Below are 15,207 nucleotides of genomic sequence, written 5' to 3'. Positions count from 1 at the left end.
ATTTTCTTAATTCAGAGAATATTATTTTTCTGAATTTTGGTAGGGGGTTCAGTTCTTGTATCAGGGTTAATACAAATTTTGAAAAACTAGGGTTTTTTAAAAGAAGTATCCTAAAGGTTTATTGTATGTTTGTACTACTGTATATTTGCTTCTACTCTAGGAAAAAATTAGGTAAGCATTTACTAAAACATACATTTTTTTTCCAGTTTGGAAGACTCTATCCTTAGTTGTTCAGAAATTCAACTCTTCTACCAGGTTCATATAACTTGGGCTGAAAATAGATTAAACACAAACAATTCTCTTCTGAATTAAAATGATTGGTATTTTGGATTATTCTGATTTGCCTTTGAACATAAGCTACTAGAATACATGAGGGATTTTTTATAGCTTGATGTGGCTGCTTTGCACTGCTTCTCTAAGGATTTACCCAGTTTCATAACTACAGAGTAGGAGGTTACTTAATACTATCACTTTACATTTTTCTCAGATGTCTTTTAAATTTACAAGAGATATATACAGATCTCTTCTGTATTGTAAAGGATTTGGTTTGATTGGGCCATCAGTTGTTATTGCACTGTTGTAGGACAATACTAATCAATGTCTTTTCATTTATCAAAATTTTATTAGTTACTAGATTAGCTCATAGACAGATATAGCATTTAAAATACAGAAAGAATGTATCAGCATCATCCTGTGGACATTAGTGCATGCATTATGCACCAAGAAGAAAACAAGTAGAAGTCTAAAGATGCTTCAACAGAGTACACATTTATATTAGTTTTTCTGTCATTTTCAGTGTTCATGGTTTCTCTCAAAAAATCCTGAGATTGTAATTTGGGGAGAGTATGGAAGGTTTCATGTTAAAAAGGTCTAATTCTTCTCACAGTTTCCTAGGGAGAGGATATGACTGTCAAAGTCTGTAATGTAAATATATCCATAGATCTAAAGGCAATAAATAAAAACTCTGTGGTATATAAACATTTGAACAGTAAACACAAACACACTCAAATGTCAATACATTTTAATTCAAGGCTGTAAAAAATAGGTGTTCAAAATAACAGCTAGGCTTTATTTTCTTTATGATTTATTCAAGTTTCTTAGAACATACATGACACCTAACTTACTAAGGATGCTTGTTGCTAAGTAGCAGATGGCTTTTAGAACTGAAAGGGTTAAGATGCCTTCAGCCCTTAAGCAAGGTCTAGGGAGGTGTTCTGAAGATAGAATAGAAAGCTGAGAAATTGTTTAAATTTAGGAAAGATGTGTAGGTGAAATTAATCACAGAGAGTAGGAAGGTGTCATCATGTAGGAAGAAATGGCAGACTTGAAATAGTTGAGGTAACTGTCAGCATGGTTGTGATAATATACTTTTGTAATATCTCTTTAATGCTTGTTTTGCCGTTCCTGAACATTTTTATAAAGCCCTTGTGTGCTTACTTGGAAGTATTGGCCAGTGATTCTTGTATTCATTTTAGGCTGTGCCCTGATTTTCAATTAGTGCCAGAATTTGAGATTATATAAGCACTGTTAAATGTGTCTGTCCCTTTGTAGGATTAAAAGGAGGAGCTGGAGGGCCTGATGGACAAGGTGGCACATTCCGGTACTCCTTCCATGGAGACCCACATGCTACATTTGCAGCATTTTTTGGTGGTGCCAATCCTTTTGAAATCTTCTTTGGTAGAAGAATGCCTGGTGGCAGGGACTCTGAAGACATGGAAGTGGATGGAGATCCATTTGGTTCCTTTACTTCTTTTAATATGAATGGATTTCCAAGAGAAAGAAACACTGTTGGTAGCCAGCCCCGTCGTAAGCAAGATCCTCCTGTTATTCATGAACTGAAGGTATCATTGGAAGAGATTTATCACAGCTGCACAAAAAGAATGCGGATTTCCAGGAAAAGGCTCAATCCAGATGGAAGAAGTGTCAGAACAGAGGATAAAATCCTTACCATTGATATCAAGAAGGGATGGAAGGAGGGTACTAAAATTACATTCCCCAAAGAGGGTGATGAAACACCCAACACTATCCCAGCTGATATTGTGTTTGTGATTAAAGATAAAGTTCATCCTCACTTCAAGAGGGATGGGTCAAACATTGTCTATCCTGTCAAGATTAGTTTACGAGAGGTAAGAATCTTACTTTGAAACTGTATTGTTAAAAACCTCACAATGATTATACCATGGGCTCTGTTTATCTTAGTTGCTGTAAGTCAGAGCTGAATTCCACATGATATAACTCAATAATGTTTATACTTGAAAAAGGGTCTGAGAACTTGTGTTGGAAGCTGTGGTTGCCCCATTTTGAAGATGGACCACTGCTTCTTTCTAGAACTCAACATTAAACAAAAATATGTGGAGAAAGATATTCCAAATTAACCCTGTAACCCTGTCATTCCCCCTCCCCCTTTCCATAGGTCATTTCATAAAAGGTGATCATTTACTCATATAGAAAGTCTGCTTTCAGCCTAGATTTCATCATTTTATGGCCCTTTTGGTTATTGGTACTATTGTATACATTAGCAGCATTAAAACCTTCCTTCTCATGGTACTTTGGTGGGAGTTCTCTATGGCACTCTCATAGATAATTGTTTGCATTTTTGTTTTATCTCCAAGAATAGTGCATTATGTTACCATGTTGTACAGTAGTTCACCTCAAGGTCTATAGAAAGTTTTTTGACAGTGGATAAACCACTGCTATGTGAGAACAAGACTAGCTTTTAATTTGGTAGTAGTTGAACAGTTTGCAAATTATGAAAGTAGTGTAGTATAGTTTGCAACCCAGTACTACACCAATTTGAACATGAATGAATAGCACTGAGATGGCTTGGGTTTAATTTTTAAACTAATGTAATCAAGTAAATCTGTTCTACAGATGGGTGCTCTTATGGTTGTGCATCACACGGATGTGCTTACCACTTGAATTCAGAAACCTCTAGACCTAGGTATGAAAATTTCCTGCCATCAAAGATGCAACCTTGGGCTGTGCATGCCCAAACTGGAGAAGGCACACCATTCTGCTCAGTTTGTTCTTTCTACCACAGTTGCAGCCCTGTTTGGGAACATCTCTGGGAAAACAACTTTTTTTAACTTGAGAAGAAGGCAACATTCAGAGTACTCTCTTACTCACTATTCTTGGATACAGGAAGTAGACTCCTGTTAGGGAAGAAGTACATGTTCATCTTCATCTTGGCTTCTTGCCTTCTCTGTGAGTGTGTGCTAGTAAGACATCTTTAAGGGGTCATCTCTCTAGAGCTCATATGTAGTGTTCTTCATTTATCTCTCCTTTCTTGGATTTAGCCTTGATTTTTGTGCATCTTTAACAACGTAATTTTCCGTTTTATCTGCTCTGGACCCCTCCCTGCCTATGACTCCGCAGCCTATCCTCAGGAGAGGTAGAAAGTGCCCTGGCTGCTCCTTTGGAGCAGAATTGAGAGAAAAAGACTCGAACTGCTCCAATTTTGAGAAAGAGGGCAAGGAAGCCAGCCAGATCTGTTTAGGTACCAAAACACAATTGTGTGTCTCAGTGGCCTTAATATGCCATCACAGTAGAGTAGGGGATGACTGCAGTTGTGGTGAGTGTGTGTGTGTGTTGTGTGTTATAAGTTGCTTCCAACTTATGCAACCTTATGAATTGGAAGGGACATCTCCCATTAGTGCCTCAGTGTTGCAAGGGAACACCTTGAACTAAAGAAATGAATAGAAAGGGCAAACTAGGCCTGAAGTAGCAGCAGCAATCTTTCCCTCCCATCCCAATGCCTCCAGAAGTAGCAAGGAACACAGTAAGGGCCTATGGAAGACCAGACTCATCTCCTTTGGTGCACTTAAGGTGGCAAGAAAAGGCTCCATTACACCCTTTTCATTATTTGTATGTTTCTAATAGGACTACGTATGGTGAACCTGACTTGATGAGTCATATCCAAGAACAGATGAGGAGGGGGGGTAGGCATCCAATGATGAGCTCACTCCCCAAGCAAGCCAACAGCCATGTTGTGTTTGCTCTCAGGAGGAACTCCCTCTTTCTTGATACAGCTCATCAAGGATTCTTAGGCTCTCTGTCCCTAAGGCAGAATCATGTAGGGACCCCATGAGTAGGAAGAGCATGTAGGGGATCCCGGGGTTCTCTCAGCCCTACACTTATTCTCATATCTAAATGATGGGGTTCATGTTTCTTTCCCCCTGCATTTTCAGTACAGAAATCAATGGCGTGTGGATCAACCCAGTCAGCCAGCAGCTTCATGTGGGCCATTCCAAAGTCTATATTCCTTTCCTTCCAAAGTCTCTAGGGTGTTTCAGATCTCAGTGAGATCTCCAGTAGCACGTCTAGCCTCTAGGATGGTTCATCCAAATGCTGACAAGGGCTCTTTAGCTATGCCAACAGTAAAAAAATGATGCTGCTCTCCACAGGTCATATGAGAAGATGATATTTTTGCTTAGGGCCTCAGGGGCTACTTCCCTCATGGCAAGAGAGAGTCCTCTGTGTTGGCTTGTGCCAACACAGAGGACTCTCCACAAAATGAAATTTGTGTTCTCCAACAATCAAGTAGGTCTAGGATAAAGTCATTCCTGTCTGTTTCCCCTGCAGTGTCCCTCAAGGTAGGTTTCTTTGTTCTGCATTTATCCATTGTACTAGCAAGAGACACAGTGGATCATCTGTTTAAAATGGAGTCCGTCAAACTTGTTCCATCAAAGATGCTCCAGCATCTACTCTGTTGTCTTCCTAGACTCCAAGAGCAATGGAGACTGTAAAGCCATTCTGGATTTCAAGTTTCTGAGCAAGGGTAATGGCCCACAAGAAATTTGTATGGAGGCTGTGCAATTAATAGGCAAGGTTCTTCAGAGGAGGGATTCCCATAATCTTAATAGACTTAGTGGAAATATACCTTCATGTTCCCTTCTTTCCTGCTTACTGCCAATATCTCTGATCTACTCATGAGACACAAGTTCCAATTCAAGGCTATACAGTTTGGCCCTCCCTTGGCTTCATACGTATTTCTAAAAATAATGCTGGTTTTGGCAGCCAGCCTCTGGATAAGGAGCAGGTATATCCATCCCTACCTGGGCAATTTCCTGATCAGGTTTCCCTGTAGTATCATTATATTGCAGGATTTCAAGACTACCATCAGATGTCTCAGGGACCACAGGTTCCTGTTCTGTCACTTGAAGACACTGCTAGTCCCATCACAGGCCTAAACCTGGGAGCCATCATAGATTTGGTGAGAGAGAAAACCTCCTCCCTCCTTCTGGGTGAGAAAAAGATCTTAGATGTAGTCATGCACTCATCTCACTCAGTCAGCCTTTTTCCTGTGTCCTTCCAGAGCTGACACTAGCAGCTATCAACAGCATTTCCTGGACAAGAGCTCCCTCTCACCAACAGGAGACCTCAGTGCTTTACCAGAAAGTTATCGCTCTCAGATAATCTTTGTATGTCTATGAACTGACCACTTCAACAAGATTTGAAGGGGTGAATGAACTTCTCCTCAAGGGAAACCAGTCTGGGTACATATAGACTTGCAAATCACCATTGATGCCAGCATATCTGGGTTGGGAGTTCACTGGGCCATATTTGGGGGACATGGAGCCACCTGGAAGCTTCAAAAGGTTTCGGTCCCTGGAAACTCCAGGTCATCCAACTGGCTTTGGTTCACTTATAAGAAAAGATGTCTCAGTTCAACATTTACATTTGAGCAGACCAGACAATGGCAGAGGTCCATATCAGTTGCCAAGGGGGCACAAGGTCCAGCAAAACTACAGAGGGAAATGGCAGTTCTGCTGTAACCGGGGAGGAATATTTCTCCTCCCTTCCTTGAGGGAAGAGTGCTTTCAGGCAAACTGATTCAGGTGCAGTAAGACCAGGAGAACGGTCCCTTGGTCCTCATCTGTTTCAACAACTGTTCTTCAATTTGGCATGTCAGATGTACACTTCTCCAGGGAATGCCCCAATGATGAGATTTTTTGCCTGTTTCCTGCGCCAGCAAGTGGAACAAGGTGGTGCCTCAATGGCTTTGCAGTCTCATGCCTATTGTATACCTTTCCACTAGTGATGGCATTGACAAGAGTCCTAAACAAGCTCCAACAATAGAGGGCAAAGTGCATCATATTGCTTCTTTCTGGCCCAGAAGGCTTTGGGTTCTCAGGCCTCTGGCCTGTCAATTCAGCCCTTCTGGGAGCTACCAGTTGTCAGCAGACATGTTGTTTTAAGATTTACTTCTCCATCTAGGCAGTATTTCACTATATGGAGATTAAGTGATAGTTTCTGCTGAGAGATTTCTTAGAACTAGTAAGTTCCAAGTACACCTGGAAGGCAGATATCAAGTGGCAGAAGGAAAAGATTGTCATTCTGGAGATTGAAGTTTGCCTCAGAATTTATTTTCTGCAAGACAGATTGTCACAGGGATTGAGTCCTAAGAAGCTCCATAGATGTCACAGCTCTGGCTTCAGTGTTTCCCTCTGTGGATGGTTTCCCAGTATCAGATAATCCCTTTGTGAAATATCTCTTGTCCTTCAGTAGTTCATCATTTCCATTTTCTACAGGTCTTAATGTAAGCCCTTTGGAATCTCTGAAAGAAATAATCTCTCAGGTTCCTCTAGCTAAAGGTACTTTTCCTCTAGCTAAAGGTACTCTTCATAGAGATGACTTTTGTCAAGTCAAGGTCAGGAGTCCTTGTTAATATTGCTTAAGATCTTTGGGTTTTTCACAAACAGAAAAACCCAAAGATGGGTTCCTTTTGTCTAAAGTTCATTCTGTTTTCTGTCACATGCAAGAAACATTCCTTCCTTGTTTGTCTGAGACTTTTCCACTCAAGGGAAAAGGAACTGGCACAAGCTAGACATTAGAAAAGCATTTACCTTTACCTTCTCAACATAAGGCCCTTCAGGAATCAGATACCCTCTTCAGAGACTTTGGTCTGATCATTGAGGGAAAGAATGTCCACAAGGTGAAACTCAGCAAATGGCTTGAAGGCATAGCCTTGGCATGTTTTTCACAAGGGTTAAAAGTTTCTGAAGGCATTAAAATGCTCTCAATTCCAAGCTCAGCCATCTCAGCAGCGTTTAGCATTTCAGACATCTTCAAGGCTGTAATGTGGGTATCTATATGCTTATTTCAGCATCATAAAATGGACTTTGGCTTCAACTGATGTGGCTTTTGAGCAGCAGTTCCTGCAATGAGTTGTCTGAACTTTCTTCTTAGAAAGGTGATACTTCTTCCATGGATGGGACATAACTGCTTGGTAACATCCCAAATGTTCCAGAATGACCCCTTCTCAAATGAAAATGGAACATTTGACTTATCATGAAGGTTCATTTTACTTGAGATACGATATTCTAGATCCCTCTCTTTCTTGTAGAAGGGTTGGTCATCTGGCTGGATGTTGCAATAATACTCTGAGGGCTCATCTGCCTGAACTCTTATGTTCTTCATTTGTTTTTATATTTTGGTCAATATTTTCCTGTATTGACCATTGTTATTTCTTTATCTCTCCTATGGTGTTACAGTTTCTGTATACTTCTGTTAATTCCCTAGTTTTTCTCAAGTCGGAAAACTCCTTGGTGTCTTGCTTAGTGGTTTTGGGATCTTTGCCTGAAGAGGCACATAATGCGGCCAAGTTGGTTCTCTACAAAGGATGGGCAGCTACTCCCTTACTAACTGGAAAACTGCCTCCAGGAATTGTGTGTATGAGAGTACCATAAATGTTCCAGAATGTCTTCCTCTGTCTCAAGTAAAACAAACCTTCCTAGTCGGTCTAATGATCCATTCCTCAGAGAGGGTTATTTTTCCATCTACATACTTCATTAGTGAAAATATCTGCTTAATTCATTCAAAAAATAAAACAGTACACGGCAGCAAGTTAAAAACACTTGTTATAGGGAAGGTGAGCAGGTCATGTGAACGTACAGATGACCACTTAAAGAACAACAGTTACAGGTAGGCATCCTCTTTTTCCATCTGGAAGTATCAAAGAAAAAGTAACATTAAGAACTTTGAACAAGGAAAAGCTAACACATCACCTGAATTTAGATGCAGCTCACTTTCCTAGACATGCTTGTCTTTGTCAAAAATGAAATGAAATAATTGTTCCTGTGGGTCACTTTTTTGAACAGTGATCAGTTTTTATAAATACCAATGATTCTTTGGCCTTCAAGTTTAGTGTCACATGGATTGAAGACAGTAGCCTGAAGCTTCATGAGACTGATACATACAGTGGATCAAATCCTATAGAATCGCAAACAATTAGTTCACAGAAAGAATTTATACTATTTTTCTCTGCCCACTGCAGCTCTGTGTTAAAAAGTCATTCCTGAAGAGGCGGCGGGGTGCACAGCTGGTAGGATGCTGTGCAGAGACATTCTAACTAAGGAACGATCGTGAGAAAATGTGCCCTCTCCACATCTTGGGAAGGGGCTGCGCCATTGCTTTTGACTCTTCTTTCTGGTGGCAATGCTATATCCATCCCATTTGCAAGGGCTCCCTCAAGAGCAGCTTTTTAGGGATACAGAGAGCTGCAACATAAAGGGGAAAACATTTTGGATCCAAACTATTAAGTTCCATTTGTGTAGGCTCTGTTCTATTTTATTCTATGGATTGAAATGTTGTGAAATGGAATTTCTATTGTATATATATCCCTAGGTCAAGAGAGGACAGTGATTCCTTTGTGTGCAAGAACTTTTATGTCTGAATATGTTTCTGTGTAGGTGGCTGGAGCCATACGCATCTATAAGGGGGCTATGGTGCCTGCTTCCTCCTTCAAAGCAAAGACCCAGTTTTGGCTTCTACCTCATTGGAGTAGGAGGTGCTTCAAAAGAGCTGCATAGTATAATTGTGCATGATTCAGTTTCTGCTTTTGGCAGGTTTTAATAATACTAAGTTATGTTGTGTATAATATATTTTGGTCAGCAAAGTTATACAGGAGTCCAGTACAACCTTAAAGACTAACAAAACTGATTTCAGTATGAGCTTTCAGAACTCATGTTTTAAGATGCAGTGAAGTACACATTGCATGTTAGTGTCATCAGGTCCCTGCCAACTTATGGCAACCCCATAGGGTTTTTAAGGCAAGAGACAAACAGGTGGTTGGCCATTGTCTGCCTCTGTGTAGTGATCCTGGACATCCTTAGTGGTCTCCCAAGTACTAACTAGAGCTTCTGAGAGCTGACAAGATTGGGGTAGCCTGGGCCCATTAGCCTTGGTTAAATATCCAACTGAAGGAGGAGGTTCCCAAGAAAAGCTGCTGTAAAGCCAGATCCAGTCATGAGAGAAATTGGTGCAACTATAGTAGGTGTGAGACTGTCCCAACCAACAACAGCAGAGTAAAATAAGCATCAAATCTAATGCAGGATGAAATGAGATGGTTTGCATTAGATTTTATATTTATTTCAATCTGCTGTTGTTAATTGGGAGCATCTCTCATTTGCTCTAGGTGAATTGATTTTTGATTATTATTATTTTTTTTGCAATAGCTTCCTTTGGTATCGCCTACATTCTGCTGGGTGTTTCTCCAAGCTGATCAATGCACATGTCTGTGCAACTGAAGAAGTAAGCTATGACTCACAACAGCTCATGCTGAAATAAATTGTTAGTCTTGAAGCTGCTGCTGAACTCCTGAGTAGTTTTGCTGCAACAGACTAGCAGAGCTTCTCATCTGGAAGTATTCTCTGTAGTACATACTCAAATATTGTTCTTCCAAATTATATGTGATAGAGATATATCTTTGTGTACAGATACACTTCTAATGCTTGGCAAATATGTGTTACTTTTCCTGATGTGATATATTTGATATTTTTTAGGCTTTATGTGGCACTTCAATCAATGTACCAACAATAGAAGGTCGAACCATACCTATGACAATAAATGAAGTTGTAAAGCCTGGAATGAGAAGAAGAATTATAGGATATGGTTTACCATTTCCCAAAAACCCTGATCAGCGAGGTGACTTAGTCATAGAATTTGAAGTAGTCTTCCCAGATAGTATAGCTCCAGCATCAAAAGAAGTACTCAGGAGGAATCTTCCTGTTTCATAAGGAAATAAGTTTTCTGAACTTTTCCAAGAGGACTCTGGACATTGGAAAATTTATGCTGTAAAAGTGAAGTCTATAACTGTGGAACTTTTGTGTGTGTGTGTGTGAATCTGGGAGGGGATTATGCAGTGCTGCATGAGAATAGGAGGTGAAAATACACAAGACTTACAATCAAGTATAATGCTGAAACCACTTGTTGTATTTTAGATCTTCCTTTTCAGAAAATTTATCCAGTATTTTCCTACATGTAAAATGTAATCTGGGGATAACCTGTGCATATCTTTCTAATGAAGTGCTTGAACTTCAAACACTTCCTATATTTCTTGATCATCTGTGTAAGATATTGTATCATATTATCAGAATCCATAATACAAACTCATATAATAGATGCAATATTCATATTGTATATATTCCTGTATGCTTTGTTTACATTGCACACTAAATGCTCATAAGCCCAAAGAAGATATCTCCCCTGTATTACAGTAGATACTGAGGCATTCCTTTGCTCAGTACTCAACATGCTAGCAGCAAATAGGTGCACCTGTCTAAGGGTAGATGTTTTGCAGTCTAGCAAATTTCCAGATGGAAACACCTGTGAGATACAGTTGTTTTAAAGACAGCCCATGTAGATGATCTTAACAACAATGTGACAGTTGGCCTACATGTGGTATATCTAACACACATTCTGGTCTTTCAAAGGCATACAGTTCCATGACTGGTACATTCAAATCCTATGTGATTATCCAAGGAAAGGAAGATAAAAGCAAAAAAGCCCTCAGTTGTTCTAGTTTTTACAGGGCTGGTACCTTGGATGGCAATATAAATCTACTTATTTAACATGTTTTCAGCATTTGCCTTGAAACATGCTTCACTGTTCTAACATTTGTAAGTCATTTTTTTAAAGAGAATATTGGATTTTATTATCTGTTCATGAGCCAGGTATAGCTGCACTGTTAACTGATAGTGGTCAACCATTTTGTATGGTTCCAGATAGAAAAAATAAATATTTTGAGATTTGGAGTTTGGTTATCTATTTTCTAAGTACTAGCACATTTAATATCCGTATTAGGATTATAATATTCCTGTGAGAGTTTGTTGTTGAGGAATTATATAATTTGAGTTAGTTAACAACTTTTGAGTTGGTTTCATACCTGGAATACGAACTAAAATATGCTGTTGGTATCCTAAGTGACCCAGAATGATTGTCTTTATGACATTAGGAGTAAAAAAAATTGCCAGTATTCCTTATTCAAATTCTTTGCTCACAAAAATTCTTTTATGGTCTGTATTGCATTTCATACATTTTTTAAATTAAAATTGGTTTTTAATGTTGTCTCTGTTTTGTAATGTCACTTATAGATGGGGGGATAAAAATCAATGTGTAATATATCATGATACAGTTACACTCTTTTCAGTATTAGAAAAATATTTATACTAATAAATAGATTTGAACAAATAGCTTGTAGATGTCAAAAAGTAGATTATAGATAAGACAAGATAGCAAAAGATGTCCTGGAATGCATCTAAGTTCAGAAAGTATGGGTTAACCTTACTTGTAATACAGTGCAAATTTTAATTTAGGCCTGCACACTTATGACAAGTGAGCTACTAACCATAGCTCACCAGCAGTGCATTGTAGCCCTTCCACATTGGCCCCCATTTATTTGTTTGTTTGTTTACTTGTTTATTTATTTATAGTCCACCTTTCTCACTAAGACTAAAGGCAGATTACATACTATGAGATTAGTACAATCAGTATCAAGGACATTTCCATAAACAATGTCATAGGATTTTACAAAGATACAGCATTAGCAAGGATTCAATACAAAGTTGAAGAATCGCTGAAACAGAACATAATCAATTCTAGGACTGACGTATATAACATGAAGCGCAGGAAGTATATAGGAGTACATATTCAAAGCAACAAATAACATGCAAGGCAACATGGTGGTGAAGTCTATGGTCCCTAACTCATTAGCGAGGCATCTGAGACCCCTCCTATCTGAGTAAAAAGCCTTTTTGAATAATTCAGCTTTGCATTGTTTGCAGAAGGCCAGGAGAGTAGGCGCTCTCCTGACCTCCTCAGGCAGGCCATTCCAGAGGGGTAGGGGCCACCACAGAGCCCATGTGTGGGCTGCTGTTAATTTCACCCATGTGCAGGCTGGCACCTGGAAGAGGCCCTGTTCAGATGAGTGAACCTGCCGTGGAGGGACATAGGGAGGGAGGTGATCCCATAGTTATGGTGGGCCAAGGCCATGAAGAGCTTTGTATGGAATAATCAATATCTTGAATTGAGCACGGTAACTGATAGGTAGCCAGTGGAATGACTGTAGGATGGGAGTGATGTTCGTGCTCCTGCTTGCTCCAGCTAACAATCTAGCTGCAGCATTTTGCACCAATTGGAGCCTCCTAGTTAGCTTAGCTGGGAGACCAATGTATAGTGCATTACAATAGTCAAATTTTGATCTTACCATAGCATGGATCCAGGTAGTCAGGTTGGCCATGTCGAGGTAAGAAGCCATCTTCCAGGAAGATGTGAGTGAGATTGTAGTAAACATTTTTTGCGGCTGCCTTAACTTGTTTTTCTAGTAGTAGTGCTGGATCCAGTATAACCCCTAGGCTCTTAACCAAGTCTGCAAGGGTCAGACAAACTCCATTGAAAGTGGGGAGTACAATGTCTTTCAAGATCTCTGCCTTCCCAACAAGCATCACTTCAGTCTTGTCTGGGTTCAATTTCAATTATTTTTCAGCCATTTCACCTCAGCTGTCAAGCAGCCATCTAAGATTTCTACTGCATCCTGTGATTTTGATTCTGTGTTCTCAAACACATTGAACCCCTAGTAGGTTGTCATCAGGGATGTTTCATTTATTTTTTTTAAATAACTGATTAGAATTCTTTATTTATGTTCATTATTCAAGGTATTAATTTTAATTATTCAGTTTGGTCTCCATTTCCATTTGTTTCAATGGGAACACACTACTATCTGTAACCCTCCCCATCAGTTCAGAATGAATTATCAGGGACTGTAAACTCTGCATCGCCTGAGAAAAACATTTGACTAGATCAAGGCAATTATGGGTATAGATAACAACTCAACAGGACAGATGCCCCCGTAATACAATTAACAATTGGTAATTGAAAATAATATACTCTGCAATAGCTACTATTTGATTTATATTCTCATAAATTCAATTAATCTATTTTGTGTAAATTATTTTGTGTCCCAGCATGTAAATTAACAACCACAATTAATGCTTGGTCTCAGGCGGTTGTGAATTTACGTGCTGGGACACAAAATAAAATTCCTGTGATAAAGAGGAAGGACTACGAAACAGGACATTAACCGGAATCCTGTCTGTTAAATGGTTACCCAGGGAAGAAGTTGGGAATCCTTTGTTTTACTGGCAACTGCAGCCTGAGGAAATTTACATTGCTAAATGATTACCCAGGGAAGAAGTTGGGGATCTTTTCTTTAACTGGCAATTGCAGCCTGAAGATCAAATTGACATTGCAAATGGATATCTGCAGTCTATTCCTTTATTAGCAACATTTGTTGCAAATTGACATCATAAATGGATATCTGTGATTTGTACTTTTATTAGCAACATTTGTTGCAAATTGGAACTGTTGCATACATGTTTGTATGACTGAGCTACAACATATAAGCTCCAATACATTCTGTTTCATTTATTGTTCAATACTAATTGTATGTATATGTAGATTAATTGAATTTATGAGAGAATATAAATCAAATAGTAGCTATTGCAGAGTATATTATTTTCAATTACCAATTGTTAATTGTATTACGGGGGCGTCTGTCCTGTTGAGAAAAACGTTTGGCAAGGCACCCCAAGAAAGCAGTCAAAATAGTAGAACAGGTACAGATTATATATAATATGTCACTGATTAGGTATCATTCTTGGTGGAAACATATTAATCGATCATCTGTGCTAGGCATGCAGGGAATAGGAGCAAGTGACATTGTAGCTTGAAGTACAGAATCTTACTCAGTGGCTGTACTACCTATTGGTAGAAGGCGATGGGGCATAGAAGCAAAAATCAAAAGCCTGATATGTAAAAAAACAGGGGAACAGAATAGCTTGAATAAAGACTGCTTAGAAGATGGAACTGCAGCCCTAGGAAACTGGTGCTTCAGAATCTTGCTGGAGGGCTAAGACTGCCGTTTGCTACTGGAAGAAAGTCAACAGATTTTCCAACCCAGCAGATGCTGCCAAAAGCTGGTAAGCTTACTTCAGACTAGGATCTGCACAGACTCATCTACCTGAACCTGACTAATTTTGTTTGTTAAAATGTTTGCATTCTTTAATATCAGTATGCCATTGGTTTCAATCAGACATATGTTCATACCTGCAATTCGTCCCCTGACTGAAATTCCCCTGGATGAAATTCACAGGGATTGTACCTTTCACTCAACCTTCCTCCAAAGCACATAAGTCTCTTTCAAATTTCAGGCTGATAGGAGAGAACCTCCCTTCATTGCCTCCCTAGAGACAATGAAAAGCATAAGACAGTTCTAGCTACCCCCGCCCCCGCCCCCTGGAAAGCTGAGATAGAATTCTCAAAAGAATTTAGTTTTCATGCAAGAAGTCTTCCCTGTCAAATTGCAAGCAAGGAGAAAGTGTCCATTGCAGAGCAGGTATATGACATCAAGATTCCTGTTCCCCATCGTTTCCCACTGCCAGGATCTCGATGCGTGTCATTTCAGCATTTTTCTTCCAACCCCGCCTACTTAATTTACTTCCCTACTGTCCACTGAGCCCCAACCAGGACAGCAGTGCTTCCCACTTTACAGAAATACAAGCATTTGCCTCTTTGCCCAAAGCTTCCAGGCCTGTAGTGGGCTTTGGAGAGGGAAAAAGCAGACAGACCGAAAAAACCCTGGCTCTGTCGCCTTCTTGGCCTACCATCAGCTATGATGCTTAAAGATACAAGCAAGGCATTTGCCTGTGCCTACATCAGGCTAACAACAAACAGAGCCCCAACAGGTACACTTTACTGGACCCTGGAGTACAGGGGAGCTCAGTTGCAGCCAAGGCTGCCATCATCATTATCATGAAGAAACAATTGTGGATAACTAAATTATGCCTGAGAGTATTTCTAGAAATGTATTTCCTTGTACCTATTGTCTAAATCTCTTGTGAGATTTGCTACAGCCAATCAAATGCAACGTTA

The 15,207-nt window shown here is 39.6% G+C and overlaps 1 protein-coding gene across 3 annotated transcripts in view; it reads left to right on the top strand.

Annotated features, from left to right (window-relative positions):
* DNAJB4 (DnaJ heat shock protein family (Hsp40) member B4) overlaps positions 1-11,324 on the top strand; it is a 38,685-nt gene extending 27,361 nt beyond the window's left edge. For all 3 annotated transcript variants that reach the window (XM_054981798.1, XM_054981799.1, XM_054981800.1), the window contains exons 3-4: positions 1,552-2,126; positions 9,783-11,324. In XM_054981798.1, the coding sequence (XP_054837773.1) occupies positions 1,552-2,126; positions 9,783-10,016 (809 nt within the window). In that variant the 3' untranslated portion in view covers positions 10,017-11,324. The remainder of the gene's footprint in view (positions 1-1,551; positions 2,127-9,782) is intronic.
* The last annotated feature ends 3,883 nt before the right edge of the window (positions 11,325-15,207 follow it).

This window comes from Eublepharis macularius, chromosome 5 (genome assembly GCF_028583425.1).
Source record: "Eublepharis macularius isolate TG4126 chromosome 5, MPM_Emac_v1.0, whole genome shotgun sequence".
Lineage (NCBI taxonomy): Eukaryota > Metazoa > Chordata > Lepidosauria > Squamata > Eublepharidae > Eublepharis > Eublepharis macularius.
The sequence above is the reverse complement of the archived record's forward strand: the minus strand, read 5'-3'. Positions and strand labels throughout refer to the sequence as shown.